This window comes from Marmota flaviventris, chromosome 9 (assembly GCF_047511675.1).
Source record: "Marmota flaviventris isolate mMarFla1 chromosome 9, mMarFla1.hap1, whole genome shotgun sequence".
NCBI classification, from domain to species: domain Eukaryota; kingdom Metazoa; phylum Chordata; class Mammalia; order Rodentia; family Sciuridae; genus Marmota; species Marmota flaviventris.
Window position 1 is genome coordinate 93,506,536 of NC_092506.1, and position 18,779 is coordinate 93,525,314.

The 18,779-nt window shown below is 35.0% G+C and overlaps 1 protein-coding gene across 10 annotated transcripts in view; it reads left to right on the forward strand.

Moving 5' to 3' along the window:
* Positions 1-18,779, forward strand: part of Atm (ATM serine/threonine kinase) — a 153,612-nt gene that overhangs the window by 11,091 nt on the left and 123,742 nt on the right. For all 10 annotated transcript variants that reach the window (XM_071616672.1, XM_027930673.2, XM_071616673.1 and 7 more), the window contains exons 6-9: positions 11,604-11,769; positions 13,670-13,908; positions 15,767-15,930; positions 17,618-17,787. In XM_071616672.1, the coding sequence (XP_071472773.1) occupies positions 11,604-11,769; positions 13,670-13,908; positions 15,767-15,930; positions 17,618-17,787 (739 nt within the window). The remainder of the gene's footprint in view (positions 1-11,603; positions 11,770-13,669; positions 13,909-15,766; positions 15,931-17,617; positions 17,788-18,779) is intronic.

Sequence of the window (18,779 nt, forward strand, 5' to 3'; positions counted from 1 at the left end):
GTTCTAAATTATTCATTGTTATGGACTAGATGCTTGTGTTACCACAAAATTTGTGTTAAAGTGTAATTCCCTAATGTGAGGATATTTGGAATTGTGGCATTTGTGAAGTCGTTAGGTCATGAGACCAGACAGCTAGCTTTCTCTCTTTCTGCCATATGAGAATACAGGTAGAAGTCAGCAGTTTGCAATGCAAAAGAGGATTACCAGAAGTGGACCATACCTGCACCCTGATTTCACACTTCCATTCCCCAGAAATGTGAGAAATAAATTTCTGTTGTTTATAAGCCAATATATGATAGATAGTTAATAGCAACCTGAACAAAGCAGGCAAAAGCAGTATTTGTCCTTTGCAATTGGCTTATGACACTTACCAAATGTCATTGATGCTCATCCATCTTGTAGCAGCAGATCAGACTTTCCTTCACTTTTAAGACTCAACAATATTCTGAACAAAATGTCACATTTTGCTTATTCATTGATGGACACTTAGGTTTCTACTTTTTGGTTATTATGAAGAATACTGCTGTGTACAAATATCTCTTGGGTTTCCTGCTTTCATTTTTTCAGATTTATATTCAGAAGTGAAATTGCTGATATGATAATTCTATATTTAATTTTTGAGGAACCAAGATATGTTTTCCCCAGAGGCTGCTCCATTTTACATGGACAAAGGTTTAAATTTCTTCACATTTTCACCACTTATTTTCTCTGTTTTTTGAATGATAAAGTAAAATGGTGTTTCATTTGCATTTTCTTAATGACTAGTGATGTTGAACTTTTCATGTTTATTGTCAGTTTGTATTCTTATAGAGAAATATTGAAGTTCTTTGTCCTTTTTTATTATTTTTATTTATTTATTTTTTAGTAATTTTAGGTTCACAGCAAAGTTGAGAATTTATAGATCTCTCATATATTCCCCACAACCCTAGTTCTTAGTCTCTTCCATTATCAACATTTCCTATCCTTTGCTTATTTTTTGTCAGGTTTGTTTTTGTTGTGGGAGTTTTAAAAAATATATTATAGATATTAATTTCTTACCAGATGTATAGTTTGCAAATATTTTCTCTTGTTCCAGGGGTTGCTTTTTCATTGTTGATAGTGTCTTTTGATGCACAAAAACTTTTTAATGAGATGAAGCCCAATTTATTTTTTCTTTTGTTCTATCAGAGAAATCATTGCCAAATCTATAGCCTAGTGTTATGAAACTCTTCCCCTTTGTTTTGTCCCCAAAGTTTTTGTTTAATAGCTTTACCACCAGCATGATATTGAATAACAGCAATAAGAATAGACAAATTTGCCTTCCTCTGATCTTAGGGAAACCATTCTGGGTTAGACCAATAAGCAAGCTATTACCTATCAATACAGGTTGAGGACAGTTCTTTCTATTCATTGTTACTGCTAGTATTTTTTAAAATTATGAATGGATGTTCAGTTTTTTAAAAAAACAAGGAAAAGTATTTATTGATATGATTATCTAAGGTTTTTGTTGTTGTTGTTGTTAGTCTGATGACTTAAAATGATGGATTTTTCAAATATTTAGCCAACCTTCAGTTCCCACGATATATACCATTGGGATATTGATTTTCAGCATGATTCCCTGCTTTTTCCTCCGCCTTTTCCCACCTCTCTTTCCTCTCCTCTCCCATTCTCCTTCGTCTACTCTACTAGACTTTCTTTTACTCAGCTATTAATTTTTATTTGATTGGTTCTTTATCTTATCCTATCCTTCCCTCTTCCTTTCCTTTATTTCACTGTATCTTAATATTTGACCTTTGAGTTTCTGAGTTTGGCTTATTTCACTTAGCATGATATTCTTCATTTCCATCCATTTACTGGCAGATGCCATAGTTTCATTCTTTATTATGGCTGAGTAGAATTCCATTGTAGAGATATACCCCAGTTTCTTAATCTGTTCATTTATTGATGGGCATCTGGGTTGATTCCATAATTTAGCTATAGTGAATTGTACTGCTATAAACATTTAGTTGGCTGTATCGCTATAGTATGCTGAGTTTAAATCTTTTGGGAAAATACCAAGGAGTGGGATAGCTGGGTCATCAGCTGGTTCCACCCCTAGTTTTTTGAAGAACCTCCATACTTCTTTCCAGAGTGGTTGTACTAGGCTGCAGTCCCACCAACAATGTACAAGTGTACCTTTTTCCCCACAACCTCACCAGCATTTGTTATTTATATTTTTGATCATTGGAGTGAGGTGAAATATTAATGTAGTTTTGGTTTTCATTTCCTTGATTGCTAGAGATGTTGAGTATTTTTTTAAAATATATTTGTTGGCCATTTGTTTCTTTTTTTGAGAAGTTTCTGTTTTAGTTCCTTGTCCATTTATTCATTGGGTTATTTGGAGTTTTTTGGTGTTAAGCTTTGAGTTCTTTATATATTCTGAATATTAATCCTCTAGTGGAAGTGTAGCTGGCCAAGATTTTCTCCCATTCTCTAAGCTCTCACTTCACACTCTTGATCGTTCTCTCTGTTGTGCAGAAGTTTTGTAGTTTGATGGCATCCCACTTACTGATTTTTGGTTTTATTTCTTGCACTTTATGGGTCTTGTTAAGGAAGTTGGTGCCCTCACTTACGTGATGGAGTGTTGACCCTGTGTTTTCTTGTAGCAGTTGTCAGATTTTTGGTCTAATTCCTAAATCTTTGATTCATTTCAATTTGAGTGTTTGTTCAGGGTGAGATACAGGGGTCTAGTTTAATTTTTCTACATATGGTTCATCCAGTATTCCCAGCATTATTTTTGTTGAATATCAGATAGCTGTAGGTATGTGGGTTTGTCTCTGTGTCCTCTATTCTGTTCCATTGGTCTTCATGTCTATTTGGTGCCAATACCATGCTGTTTTAGTTATTACAGCTGTGTAGTATATCAGTTCAGGTGTTGTGATGTCTCCTGCTTCACTTTACTTTTCTTGCTTAGTATTGTTTTGCCTATTCTGGGTGTCTTATTCTTCCAAATGAATTTAAGAATTGTTTTTCTTAATTCTGTGAGGAATGTCATTCACACACACACACATATTTACACACACACACACACACACACACGCATATATATTGTTGATATTTTGATGGAGATTGTGTTGAATCTGTATGTTGCTTTTGGTAGTATGGCTATTTTGACAATATTGATGCTGCCTGTTCGAGAATATGGGATGTCTTTCCATCTTCTAAGGTCGTTTTCAGTTTGTTTTCCTTCTTCAATGTTTTATAATTTTCACTGTGGATCACATATACCTCCTTAGTTAGATTAATTCCTAAGTATTTGTTTGTGAAGGGGATGGTTTTTCTGATTTCTTCCTTAGCTGAATCACTGTTGGAGTATAGTTAGGCTATTGATTTATGGGTGTTGATCTTGTATCCTGCTACTTTGCTAAATTCATTTAAAGGCTCTGGTAGAGTGTTTTTGGGTTTTCTAGATATAGGATCATATCATTGGCTAACAGAGATAGTTTAACAACTTCTTTTCTATTTGTATGCCTTTGATTTCTTTTTCTTGCCTCATCACTTTGGCTAATGTTTCAAGGACTGTATTGAATAAGAGTGGTGAGAATGGACAGTCTTGTCTTGTTCCTGATCTTAGAGGAAATATTCTTAGTTTTTCTCATTTAGTATGATGTTGGATTTGGGTTTGTCATAGATGACCTTTACAGTGTTGAGGTAAAGTTCCTTTTATCCCTCCCTAGCTTCTCCAATGTATTTTATATGAATGGTTGCTGGATTTTATCAAAAGACCTTTTCTGCATCTATTGAGATGATCATGTGATTTTTTGTCTTAATTCATTAAGTGGTGAATTACATTATTATGTTGAACCAACCTTGTATCCCTGGAATGAAACTACTTGATCATGATGTATTATCTTTTTTCCCCCCTTTTTGATTTTTTTTTTAATGCATTTGCTAATTTTATTAAGGATTTTTGCATCTATATTCATCAGGGGTATTGGTCCATAGTTTTCTTTCCTTGATATGTCTTTGTCAGCTTTGGAATCATGGTTATACCCATTTCATAAAATTTATTTGGGAGTGTTCCCTCCTTTTCAGTTTCAAGGAATAATTTGAGAAAAATTAGTGGTGGTTCTTCTATAATAGTTTGGTAGAACGCAGCTGAGAATCTGTCAGGTCTTGGACGTTTCTTTTTTGGAAGGCTTTAATTGCTGTTTCAATTTTGTTACTTGATATTGGTTTGTTTAGATTTTCTGTATCTTCCTGATTGAATTTGTGCAGGTTGTATGCATCTAGAAATTTATCATTGTCTTCAAGATTTTTAAGTTAATAAACTAGGAGTATAAATTTTCTAAAAATGTTCTGATAATCCTCTGGATTTCAGAACGGTCTGTGGTGATATCTTCTTTTCATCTCTGATCATAGTGATTTGTATCTTCTCACTGTTTCTTTTGTCTGCATATCTTTTGTTCTTTTGTTTAGTTTGGCTAAACAAAATCTTTTCAAAGAACCAACTTTTTATTGCATGGATTCTGTGAACATTACGATATAAATGTTCTTTATACCTTTAGTTTGTATCTCCATGTTCTCTTCTATCCCAATAATTCTTAGGTTTGGTCATTTAATGTTCTTGCAGAGTTCTTGTATATTCTGATCATGTGCCATAATTTTTTCCCTTTACTGCCTTCTGTGTACTTAAGATCATATAGCCTGTTCCAGACCTGAAGTTCTGTCTTCTAGGGCTGAGGTTTTTTTATCATTGCATTCTTATTTGTTACTGATGCCTTCAAGTGAATTTTTAATTTGATTGGTTGTGTCTGTCTTTCTTTTCTAGGAGTTATTGGTTTCTTCTATTTTTTTTTTTTTTTTTTTTTGTACCGGGAATTGAACCTAGGTGTGCTCAACCACTGAGCCACATCTTCAACCTTTTTTTATATTTTATGTTGAGACAGGGTCTTGCTGAATTGCTTAGGGCCTACTTAGTCATTGAAGCTGGCTTTGAACTTGTCATCCTCTTGCCTCAGCCTCCTGAGCCGCTGGTCTCCTCACTGTTACTATTTCTTTATTAAAATGGTCTTTTAATCTCCTGTCATTGCTCTTTTAATTCCTTCTTTAGATTTTCTTATAGTTAATTGAACATTTTAATAATCAGTTTTTTATACTCTTTTTCTGGGCTTTCATCCACCTCACTATCCATGGGATCCTTTATTGGCTGATTGTGGATTTTGGGAGGTGGGGTGTTGTTTGCCTTGAGATCTTGGACTTGAACATCAAGTGAGATGGATTTCCTACTCCCTCCTTTTGTGTGTGTCTTTTTGTGTGTAATTATCTTATTTGTTTTGGGACTTCTCTGTTTTTGATGTAGGAGTACATGCCCAAGAGGTGGGACCTGAGTTCCCTCTTTGATTGTACTTTTTGTGTCCTTGTTGTTGGTTTGGGGCTTTTGTCTCCCCACTTCTTTGCATTGGAGTAAGGTCAGAGAATGTTTTGTTCAGCTGTAGACTCTAAACTGTGAACATTTATTGTCCCTGTAGTTTCAAAGGACCTCATAGAAGGAGGAGAAATAAACAATAGTAACAACCGTTGCAAACAATACACAGCATTAAAGTAAATACCCAGTTCCTAATATCTCCAACATTAATTCAGACCAGTATTCAGGAATGGTCGGTTCAGCAGTTGTCAATAGTAAAAATAATAACCCTGAACTAGATCTGGCTTTAAATTGAAGAGTAGGTGCCAACTATATCTTGCACAGCAGCAGTGACTGTATTAGCATTAATGGTGGGGACAGGATTTATATAAGCCAATTAGTTCTCAAAAATACAGTTTATTAAGGAAAAGAAAATGTGTTAGAAAGTTAGAAGACAGTTTAAAAGTTCAAAAAGTGAATGGAGAGAATGTAGAAGAGATGTAGCAGGTGATGTTTATACAGAAGGAAGGAAAAAATAGAAGCAAAGTATTGGGAGAGAGGGCAAAACATGTACTTGTTTTTTTTTTTCTTTTTTGCATTACAATTCTTATTACACATACATACCACAATTTTTCATATCTCTGTTTGTATATAAGTAGGTTGACACCCAATTTAAGTCTTCATACATGTTCTTTGGATAATGATGTCCATCACATTCCACCATCCTTGCTAATCCCCTACCTCCTCTCTTTCCCTCCCTCCCCTCATCCCTATCTAGAATTCATCTACTCGTCCCATGTTCCCCCTCTTTACCCCACTACGAGTCAGCCTCCTTATATCAGAGAAAACATTCAGCATTTGTTTTTTGGGGATTGGCTAACTTCACTGAGCATTATCTTTTCTAACTTCATCTATTTACCTGAAAATGCCATGATTTTATTCTATTTTATTGCTGTATAAAATTCCATTGTGTATATATGCCACATTTTTTTTTTTCATCCATTCATCCACTGAAGGACATCTAGGTTGGCTCCACAGTTTAGCTATTGTGAATTGTGCTGCTATAAACATTGATATGGCTGTGTCACTATAGTGTGTTGTTTTTAAGTCCTTTGGGTATAGTCCGAGGAGAGGGATACCTGTGTGAAATGGTGGTTCCATTCCCAGTTTTACAAGGAATCTCCATACTGCTTTCCAAATTGGCTGCACCAATTTGCAGTCCCACCAGCAAAGTATGAGTGTACCTTTTTCCCCACATCCTCACCAGCACTAATTGTTGTTTGTCTTCATAATAGCTGCCATTTTGATTAGAGTGAGATGATATCTTAGAGTAGTTTTGATTTGCATTTCTCTGATTGCTAGACATGATGAGTGTTTTTTCATATATTTGTTGATTTGATTGTATATTCTCTTATGAGCAGTGTCTGTTCAGGTCCTTGGCCCATTTGTTGATTGGGTTATTAGTTTTTTCGGTGCTTAGTTTTTTGAGTTCTTTATCTACCCTAGAGATTAGTGCTGTATCTGATGTGTGAGGGGTAAAAATTTGCTCCCAGGATGTAGGCTCTCTTTCACCTCACAGATTGTTTCTTTTGTTGAGAAGAAACTTTTTAGTTTGAATCCATCCCATTTATTGATTCTTGGTTTTAATTCTTGCAGTATCAGAGTCTTATTAAGGAAGTTGGGGCCTAATCCCACATGATGAAGATTAGAGCCTACTTTTTCTTCTATTAGATGCAGAGTCTCTGGTTTAATTCCTAGGTGCTTGACCCATTTTGAGTTAAGTTTTGTGTATGGTGAGAGAGATGGGTTTTATTTCATTTTGTTGCATATGGATTTCCAAGTTTCCCAGCACCATTTGTTGAAGAGGCTATCTTTTCTCCAGTGCATGTTTTTGGCACCTTTGTCTAATATAAGATAGTTGTAATTTTGTGGGTTAGTCTCTGTGTCCTCTATTCTGTACCATTGGTCTACCAGTCTGTTTTGGTGCCAATACCATGCTTAAACTATTACTATTCCTTTGTAGTATAGTTTAAGGTCTGGTATAGTGATGCCACCTGCTTTACTCTTCCTGCTAAGGATTGCTTTAACTATTCTGGGTCTCTTCTTTTTCCAGATGAAGTTTATGATTGCCTTTTCTATTTCTATGAGGAATGACATTGGAATTTTGATCAGAATTGCATTAAATCTGTGTAGTGCTTTTGGTAGTATGGTCATTAGTATGATAATATTAATTCTGCCTATCCAGGAGCAAGGTAGATCTTTTCATCTTCTAAGGTCTTCTTTGATTTTTTTCTTTAGGGTTCTGTAGTTTTCATTGAATAGATCTTTCACCTTTTTCGTTAAGTTGATTCCCAAGTATCTTATTTTTTTTTTTTGAGGTTATTGTGAATGGGGTAGTTTTCCTCATTTCCTTCTCAGAGGCTTTGTCACTGACATACAGAAATGCCTTTGATTTATGGGTGTTGATTTTATATCCTCCTACTTTGCTGAATTTATTTACTAGTTGTAGCAGTTTTCTCATGGAGTTTTTTGGGTCTTCTAGGTATAGAATCATATTGCCAGCAAATAGTGCTAATTTAAGTTCTTCTTTTCCTATACATATCCCTTTGATTTCTTTCATCTGTCTAATTGCTCTGGCCAGTGTTTCAAGAACTATGTTGAATAGAATTGGTGAAAGAGAGCATCCCTGTCTTGTTCCAGTTTTTAGAGGGAATGCCTTCAATTTTTCTCCATTTAGAATGATGTTGGCCTGAGGCTAAGCGTAGATAGCCTTTACAATGTTGAGATACGTTCCTGTTACCCCTAGTTTTTCTAGTGTTTGTAACATAAAGGGGTACTGTATTTTATCAAATGCTTTTTCTGCATCTATTGAGATGATCATATGATTCTTATCTTTAAGTCTATTGATGTGATGAATTACATTTATTGATTTCCATATGTTCAGCCAACCTTGCATCCCTGGGATGAATCCCACTTGATCATGGTGCACAATCTTTTTGATCTGTTTTTGTATTCAATTTGCCAGAATTTTATTGAGAATTTTTGCATCTATGTTCATTAGATATATTAGTCTGAAGTTTTCTTTCGTTGATGTGTCTTTGCCTATTTTTGGAATCAGGATGTTATTGGCCTCGTAGAATGAGTTGGAAGTGCTGCCTCTTTTTCTATTTCCTGAAATAAATTGAAGAGTATTGGTGTTAGTTCTTCTTTAAAGGTAGAACTCGACTGTGTATCCATCCTGTCCTGGGCTTTTCTTGGTTGGTAAGCTTTTGATGATTTTTTCTATTTCCTCACTTGATATTCATCTGTTTAAATTGTGTATATCTTCCTGACTCAATCTGGGCAAATCATATGACTTAAGAAATTTGTTGATGCCTTTAATGTCTTCTATTTTATTGGAGTATAAGATTTCAAAATAAGAATTTTAAAAACCCCAAATCTTAATAATGAAGGAACCATCTCCCCTGAAGTAGTCAAAATAGTTGACCAGATTGGGAGGTCTCTGTCCAACATTTTTTTTTTTTTTTCCAATTCTTCTGAGTTATGTACTAACAAAGCAGGGAGTGAGAGTATTAACCCCTTCCTGTTTTTGTATTGCTCTCTGAGTTGCCAGTTGGACCACTCTAAGATGGAGGCCATTTGATATAAGACTCCAGCTTCCTTTCTCACCTGTATGAAGTGGGATGGGTTAGGACAAACTGTCAGTTGATATTTTGTCCTTTTGGACCAGTTTGGTGTACTCCCAATGTAAAGCTTCTGTGGAGTTCTGAGAAGGGAGTTGCCAAAGGTAGGGCTATTATCTAATCAGGCCTCAGGGGCTTTCTTAGACAGTGCCTGCCTTGGAGAGAGTAGATCACCCTGCCCCTAGGGCTAGACAGTAGCTGGCCTCTTTTGCTGTTCTGGTTCTCAGAAGCCTTCTTAGAAATCAATCTGGAACAGGGGGAGCCAGTCCTCCACTCACTGCTGCTCACAAGCACAGTCATCGCAGGGTTAGTCCATGAGTGTGTTCACACTCAATTGCTCAGACTTCTGCCCAGCTTTAGCTGGTCACATGAGTGCTGCCAGACACAAAGGAGAAGTGAGTGGGACTCACCTTTGTCTTCCAGTTGAATCCCCCCTGGGTAAGGTCCACACCCCACCTGTTTTACTCAGGTTCCTTCAGGCCCAGCCTAAGTAGAGTATATATGCTTTTTGGGATATTGTGGTCATGTTTGTTTTTTTCTGTGTGTCTGTGTCTGTCAATCACAATGCCTGCATGCTTGTCCCAAACAGGGCTCCTGCCTCAGCTGTCCTAGGCCACTAGAGGCATAGAGATGCTTTTTAAGCACCAGCAAGCTTAGTGCAGCTTCTGGATCAGTGATGATTCGGCAACTTTTGTTTTGTTTTTGGGTACCTGGGATTGAACCCAGTGGCACTTACCACTGAGCCACATCCTAGACCCTATTTTATTATTATTATTTTTTGTATTTTATTTAGAGACAGGGTCTCATTGAGTTGCTTAGCACATTGCTTTTGTTGAGGCTGGCTTTGATCTCAAGATCCTCCTGCCTCAGCCTCCCGAGTTGCTGGGATTATAAGCTTATGTCACTGCGCCTGGTTTTGGCAACATTTTTTTTCTTTTTTATTCTAATTTGTTATATATGATAGCAGACTGCATTACAATTCATATGACACACAGAGCACAATTATTCATATCTCTGATTGTATACAAAGTATATTCACACCATTCCTGTCTTCATGCATGTACTTAGGGTAATGATGTCCATCTCATTCTACCATCTTTCCTAACCCCATCCCCGCTCCCTTCCCCTCCCTCTACTTTTCCCCATCTAAAGTTCCTCCATTCCTCCCATGCTCCCCCTCTCAACCCCACTATGAATTAGCCCCCCTTATATTAGAGAAAACATTCGGCATTTGGTTTTATGGGATTGGCTAACTTCATTTAACATTATCTTCTCCAGCTCCATCCATTTACCTGCAAATGCCATGATTTTATTCTCTTTTATTGCTGATAATATTCCATTGTGTTTATATACACCACATTTTCTTTATCCATTCATCTACTGAAGGGCATCTAGTTTGGTTCCACAGTTTAGCTATTGTGAATTGTGCTACTATAAACATTGATGTGGCTGTGTCCCTATTGTATGCTGTTTTTAAGTCCTTTGTGTATAGACCAAGGAGTGGGATAGCTGGGTCCGATGGTGGTTGCATTCCCTGTTTTCCAAGGAATCTCTATACTGCTTTCCATATTGGCTGCACCAATTTGCAGTCCCACCAGGAATGTATGAGTGTGTGAAAAAGGAAAAGCCAACACTGCAACCCAATAAAAGATATTTATTGGGTTTCTCAGAAAACGACAGATTTTCTTGCAGCCCAATCATTTATAAAAGGCCAGGATTTCTCTCAGCCTACTGTTTTCACTTGTGTCAAATGTTCCTCTTCATGTTGTTTTTGGGACTGGGAATCTGAAGCAGAAAGAAAAAGATTGCTCTCATTTTATGAGGCATAAACTCTTTTTTCTTTGATCAAGAATGCCTTGTGCCTAGTTAATTGTCCTCCTTCCAAAAAGAATCTCATGTCATTTGTCAGCATCCATGAAAATACCATGTTGTTTAATAGGTTATAAATAGATTAAAATATAAACCTTCATAGTTCATGAATTATTTGCATATATTATTAATCAAACAGCATTAATATAAAACCAAAACTGTGGAGTGTATACTTTGTCAAATGTGCTTTATGCATAGATCAAGGAACATGGGCTTAGAGAAGTTAGGTAACTTATCTGAAGTCTGTCTCTTAAACTAGTGCTTTTACACTAAATATTGATTGAATACTTTTAGACTGTTGAATATAAATTAGAACAATTTTTAATTGTTTTCCTTATGCTAGATTATGAGATATTTCTATTGAATTGTGACATTTAACATATTTGCTTTGATTTTTTTTTTTTTTTGAAATAATCGGTTCCAGGTGTGGTGGTGTACTTGCAATCCCAGTGACTCAGGAAGGTGAGGCAGGAGAATCTCCAGTTTGAGTCTAACCTCAACAACTTAGTGAGACCCTGTCAATAAAAAATAAAAAGGACTAGAGATGTGTAGCACAGTGATAAAGCACCCCTAGGTTTGATCCTCAGTATTGAAAAATAAAAATAATAATGGTAGTATCATTCATATGTGTGTGTGTGTGTGTGTGTGTATAAATAAATAAATAATGTGTTTTGTTTTTGTTTTAGAATTATTCTCTGTGTACTTCAGGCTGTACCTCAAACCTTCCCAAGAAATTAATAGAGTTTTAGTGGCTAGAATAATTCATGCTGTTACCAAAGGATGCTGTTCACAAACTGATGGATTAAATTCTAAATTTTTAGATTCTTTCTCCAAGGCTGTTCAGTATGCAAGGTAATTTAATTTCTTTTTGTGTTGGCTTTTTAAATTTGTGTGTGTGTCTTATTTTAAATATAGTAAATAAAACTACTGCCTTTTAAAAATGATTATTTTGATTCTATAAATTTGTGGAGTATAATGTGATAATTTAATACATATATGCAGTATATAATGATCAAATCTGGGTAGTTAACATTTCCATTTCCTTATACATTAAATTTTTTTTTACTCATTCGTATTCTTAGGTTACTGTGTGATATTTCGGTACATGTAAGAAACTAGATTCATTTTTTACCTGTTCAAAAATAAACTCAGAGTGGATCAAAGGGAAACATTGGTAAAGCAAACAGTTTTACAATTTTTTGAGTACATCCCAAAAGCGGAAATAGACAAAAGAGGGCTATGTTAACTAAGAAGACTCTGTCCAACAATCAACAATATGAAGAGACAACCTAAAGAAAGAGAAAACTTTTTTAAAAAAAATTATGTATTTATTTTTTATCTGTTTAACTTAATTGTATATGACAGCAAAATGCATTTCAATTCATTGTACAGAAATGGAAAGCAACGTTTCAATTGTCTGGTTGTATATCGTACAGTCATACGTGTACCTAGGGTAATGATGTCCATCTCATTCTACCATCTTTCCTACTCTCATAATAGAAAGGAAAAACTTTTTTTTTTTTTTTTTGCAAACTTTTCATTTGACAAAGGATTAATATCTAGAATATAAAAAACACTTAAAAACTCAACAAAAATACAAAAAACTGGGCAAAGGATTTGAATTGAATACTCAAAAGAAGAAATTCAGAGGCCAGCATATTAATGAGAGATGCTCAGCCTCATCAGCTCTTGGGAAAATGCAAGTCAAAACCACTGCAAGAGAACATTTCATCTCCTTTAGAAGACCTATTTTTATTTTTTTATTCTATTATTTTTTTTGGATATGGGGGATTGAACTCAGGGGCACTCAACCACTGAGCCACATCTGCAGCCCAGTTTTGTATTTTGTTTAGAGACAGGGTCTCACTGAGTTGCATAGGGCTTCCCTATTACTGAGGCTTGCTTTGAACTCCTGATGCTCCTGCCTCAGTCTCCCGAGCTGCTGGGATTGAAGGTGTGCTCTACCGCGCCCAGCAAAAGAGCTGTTTTTAAACATGCAAAAATATTTAAAAATTATGGCAGGGGTTTTGAGAAAAGAAAACTCTCATGCTTTGTTGGTGGGAAGGTAAAACACTATCTTTTAAATAATGCATTGACCCATTGTAACAAAATCAGTAGATTCCTGAAGACTCAGAGCGAACACTCACTGAATTTAACTCAGTATGTGGAACATTAAATGATATTAAGTGGGATATCTGTCCTGTTAGAATAATGAATCTAGTAAAGTTAAATATCCTCCAAATAATTTTATCTTTTCCGTTTTGATGATAGATGTAGTATATTGAGAATAAAGTAAACATATATTTTGGAAGTTTTAATATACATTTGTATGCTATTATCCAGTTTATAATGTGAAATGTTTTATAAATGGTAACTATTACAGATCACTTTGTATATTTTAGGCAGTTTCAGCAGCAGAGAGATCTAACAGAAGTGATCATTTAGCACTGAATAAGAACCAGTTTTTGTTATTGTATTGTGTAATGCTTCTGTGATTTTTTTTTTTAATGCATTTTGTTATATTGGTCTTAAACTTGTGGACTCAACTGATAATTTCACCTCAGCCTCCCAAGTAGCTGGAACTACAGGTACATGCCACTGTGCCTGGCTTTCTCATCAGTTTTGAATCTAAAACTATTGTTTCAAAATTAGAATTAGATTTTTTTTAAACTTGAAGCTTTATAACTATTTTTAGTATATGTAGTTTTTTCTCCCATTTTACCAAGTTGAATTTTTTTGTTTTCTGACACAGACAAGAAAAGAGTTCTGCAGGTCTTGGTCATATCTTAGCAGCCCTTATTATCTTCCTCAAATCCTTGGCTGTCAACTTCCGAATTCAAGTATGTGAATTAGGAGATGAAATTCTGCCTACCTTACTTTATGTTTGGACTCAACATAGATCTAATGATTCCTTAAAAGAAGTAATTATTGAATTATTTCAACTGCAAATTTATATCCATCATCCAAAAGGAGCCAAAATCCAGGAAAAAGGTATAAAGGCAATTTTTACTGTTTTGAATTTAATTCCTCATTAAAACATAGAGGCTTAAGTATGACATCAGTATTCTGTAGGAGGATTTGATCTTCCTCTGGATTTCTCTGCTTGATAATGTGATTAACCTTTAGAATGTCAGATACATTTTTAGAATTTGAATCAGTAGTAACAACTTATATCATGCCTTTCCATTTGTTCAATACAATGTTGGATATTATGAGGAATACAAACAAAACCTTTCCTATTTTGTCTTAGGAGCTGATTATGCAATAGTACTTAGGTACTAAGAGGTAGCACAGAATTTAGAAAAGCAGGATCTTACTCATATATTGCTTTTTTTGTGGCACCTAGGATTGAACCAGGGGTGCTTTACCACTGAGCTATATCTCCATCTTTCTTTTTTATTTTAAGATAGGGTTTAAGTTTCCCAGTCTGGCCTTGATCTTGAGATCTTCCTGCCTCTGCCTCCTCAACTTCTGGAAATGCAGGTGTGCACCACCACACCCGGCTCACGTATTGCTTTTATTAGAAGATAAACAGTGAAAGCAGCCAGTCAGATTATTCATTTTCCAAGGAAGTTATGTACATACTACTTTCACAGTAATGAGTTAGAAATGCATCACTGTCCTCCCTGGTTTCTTTTGCATTTATCTTCTACCAAGAGAGTATTGCTCAGATGGTGTGATTCTCTTCAGTAGATCAGAATTTCATCTGGTGGAACTGGAACTGAGTGAGCTCACTTATGTCCCATCTGTGATTGCCTTTGGGTTTATAGTAGCCTTTGGATTAATTCATCATGGCCAATATATGAGTTTATTAAGGTGGCATGTCACATTGGGTATTAATAGCCCCAAAGGAGGGAAATTATTATAGCCACTCTTTGTTAGACTAGCTGTATGCATTTCATGGGCTTTTCTAGTATGTGTATTTAGATATATGTTTAGAATATGGAACCACCTGAAGTTAAAAGAATGGTGATTTTTCATAGTTTTGCCTCTTTTTTTAATATTTATTTTTTAGTTGTAGTTGGACACAATATCTTTATTTCACTTATTTATTTTTATGTGGTGCTGAGGATCGAACCCAGGGTCTTGGGTGTGCGAGGCGAGTGCTCTACCACTGAGTCACAACCCAGCCCAAGTTTTGTCTCTTTTACCTAGCTGTCACCAGTATGATGATCAGGCTTATTAGGAAATGTTAGTATATGTTTAGGGTTTTAGTTAACTGCATTTTTTAGGGTGATTTGTAAATTGGTAGGGTAATGAGACTGCTATAAAAGCTAATGTAGTTTCAGACTACATTGATAAATTTTATGGTTTCTTGTTTGTCGGAAATAATAGCCCTTTTGTTCCCCATATTGGTCAGAACACAGTTGGAATATTACATTTACTAGACCCTGTTGACTCCATCGTCACCATTGTAAGAGAGACATAAGTTTACATGTTTCTTGGAAAACATGACTGAGATGTTGAGAATAACCACCCCAAAGGGATAACATGTCATTTATATATTAGTTGAAGAAACTGGTAATATTTTAGGAAAAAAGAAACACATAAGTCCTTATGTAAAAGAGGAAACATTAGTTGTATTTGGATTTGGGATGGGGGGAGAATACATTTTAAAAGGTGGATCAGAAAATGGAAGAAACTTCAATACCGTTGACTGAAGGTAGAATGTATGCTGTTAGGAAGCAGAACAACATGTCAAGGATATTGTCAGAGAAGGTATTAGTACTGAATAGAAGATTGGACCAGTTGTCTTCTAATGTTTGATGAAACTTAACAGTGGATAATGTTGTGGGGGATGGTAGTGCAAATAGAGTATGTAAATTACGTTTTAATGTTTGTATTATAGGTGCTTATGAATCAATAAAATGGCGAAGTATTTTATATAACTTATATGAACTTCTAGTGAATGAGATAAATCAAATAGGAAGTAGAGGAAAATATTCTTCCGGATCTCGTAATATTGCTGTCAAGGAAAATTTGATTGAATTAATGGCAGATGTTTGTCACCAGGTATAGTAAATCTTGTCATATTTTGAAATTTCCTGTTTATTTTCCTTTTGATGTTTTTTATTTATTTATTTTTTTTTTTTTAGTTTTAGTTGTACACAAACCTTTATTCTATTTATTTTTATGTGGTGCTGAGGATCGAACCCAGTGCCTTGCACATACTAGACGAGCACTCTACTGCTGAGCCCCAGCCCCAGTCCCTTGATGGTTTTTTTTAAACCCTGTGCTATCATAAAAAGCCTATAAAATTACTCTGTACATATAATCATTTCTTTCAAAATGTACATATATGTATATGTAATGTTTATGTAACATAAGTGTATATTCAGTGTACAAATGTAAATGTATATGTACATTTAGTTTTAGTTGGACACAATATCTTTATTTCATGTATGAAATGTATGAATGTATATGTAATGTATGTATACATTTTTGGAATTACTCTTCTAAGATAACTCTTGCACATATGGGTTTAATAAAACCATTAAAACTAATAATGGAATTTCCCTTTTTTGGAGGGGTACTGGGGATTAAACTCAGGGGCACTTGACCACTGGGCCACATCCCCAGCCCTATTTTGTATTTTATTTAGAGACAGAGTCTCTCTGAGTTGCTTAGTGCATTGCTTTTGCTGAATCTGGATTTGAACTCGCCATCCACCTGCTTCAGCCTCCTGAGCTACTGGTATTACAGGCATGCGTCACTACACCTGGCTTCCATTTTTAAAAGATTATCTATAGGAAATAACATGGCCCTATTCCCAATTTTTCGTTTGTTGTTAAATTAGAATTCACTTAGCATAAAGGTCAGTTTTAATGTGTGTGTTTCAGTGGTCATTAGTAATTTTAGTGTTACAAAGTCATGACCACTATTTTGTTCCAGAATATTTTCATCACCCCCCAAAAAGAAACCTCATACCTGTTAGCATTTGGTTCCAATTCTTGTTGTTGTTGTTTTTTAAAGTTTATTTATTTATTTATTTATTATGTGGTGCTGAGGATCCAACCCAGGGCCTCACACGTGCTAGGAAGCGCTATACCGCTGAGCCACAACCCCAGCCCTCCACTCCTTAATTTATCTTAGACTCTGGGAACCAACCATAATCTACTTCCAGTGTCTGTGCTTTGCCTGTTTTGGGCATTCCGTAGAAAATGAATCGTGTACGATATGTGGTCTTTTGTGTCTGGCTTCCCTCCCTTAGCATTTCATATCATGAATCAGTACTTCATTCCTTTTTATGCCTGAATAATATTTAATTGTATTGGGAATACTGTTTTGTGTATGCATTCATTAGTTGGTGACCTAATATTTCATTAGTAAAACTTTTTTCCTAGAGATATGGTTAACATGTGACGTTTTTATTTCACTTTGTCAAATATTTTATTAATGGTAAGTTTATAATTCCTTTGAAAATAAGTTTTTGCTTTACTTGATGATTTGATGCTTGATTTCTTGTTGCTTGTAGTAAATGTATCCAGAAATACCTAATCACTAATATATTACATTTTCTAAAAACGTCATTACTGTTGTGCAAAATGTTTGTTTCTTACTGTTATCATTTTTATATATTCCCATAACTTAATTATTCTTGCTTTTAGTTCCCTGTATTTTTGTTTGAAAAGAATTTTTTCCCATATGAAATATTAAAAATAATAGCAGTGGGAAATGTAGGTTTATTTTTATTTTATAGGTTTTTAATGAAGATACCAGATCCTTGGAGATTTCTCAGTCTTACACTACTTCACAAAGAGAATCTAGAGATTACAGTACACCTTGCAAAAGAAGGAAAATAGAACTAGGCTGGGAAGTAATAAAAGATTATCTTCAGAAATCACAAAATGATTTTGATCTTGTACCTTGGTAAATATCATCTTTTTCTCATTCAGTACCATTTCAGTCTCATTTTTTCTCCGAAAACCTCCAACAAAATCATTTTATCTCATTGGTCAGAACTAAGTCATTTGTCTACTCCCAAACCAATTATTAGCAATGGGAAATGTGGTTGCCATGACAGGTTGAGGTTAATCATTAATGGCTTGTCTCCTGGGGCCAGGGGCAGAGCCACCTTTCTTAAACATATAGACATAGCAAGTTCTAAGAAGTGGGGTACTGGAATGATAGGCAATCAGTTGTTTTCTGCCTTAAGGAATTCACTGAGTTGTACATCTTAACAGGGAAAGACTTTGGTATGCATAGCACCTTCCTATAGAATTAGATTAGGAAGAAATTAAAAATACTCTTCAGAAATCATAATAATTTTGACCTTATGTCATATAATCAGTTATTTTTCTTTCTTCATCATCTTTATTCTCATATTGCATTTGCAGATATTTAAATAATTGTGGAATTCTGTGGAGTCACAGAATATCCAGAAGTGTTAAATAACATGCCCAAGGACATTTATAAACTTAAATTATAGTTAGACTTGTGAGCAATGTACCTTTGATTTTAACTATGTTGATGGAATGTTTAAATACAATTGAGTTGTGATTAAAAGGTATATTATTTTGATATACATGTTGCTTAAGCTTGTGCTATTTTATAGTTGAAGGTACTTATTTCAGTTCTTTAATCTGTCTTTCCAGTCAAGAGTTTTTTTATTGAGTACCTGCTATATGCTAACTATTAAGTTGTCAGTCTTCCTACCATTTTAGGAAGTAGGACCTACTAAATATTAACAGCCATTTTATTTTTTATAACTTTATTTATTTTTATGTGGTGCTGAGGATCGAACCCAGTGAGGGCCTCACATGTGCTAGGCAAGCGCTCTACCACTGAGCCACAGCCCCAGTCCTAACAGCGATTTTATTTTGAGAACAGAATAGGAATTTTGAAGGTGATGCTTTAATTAA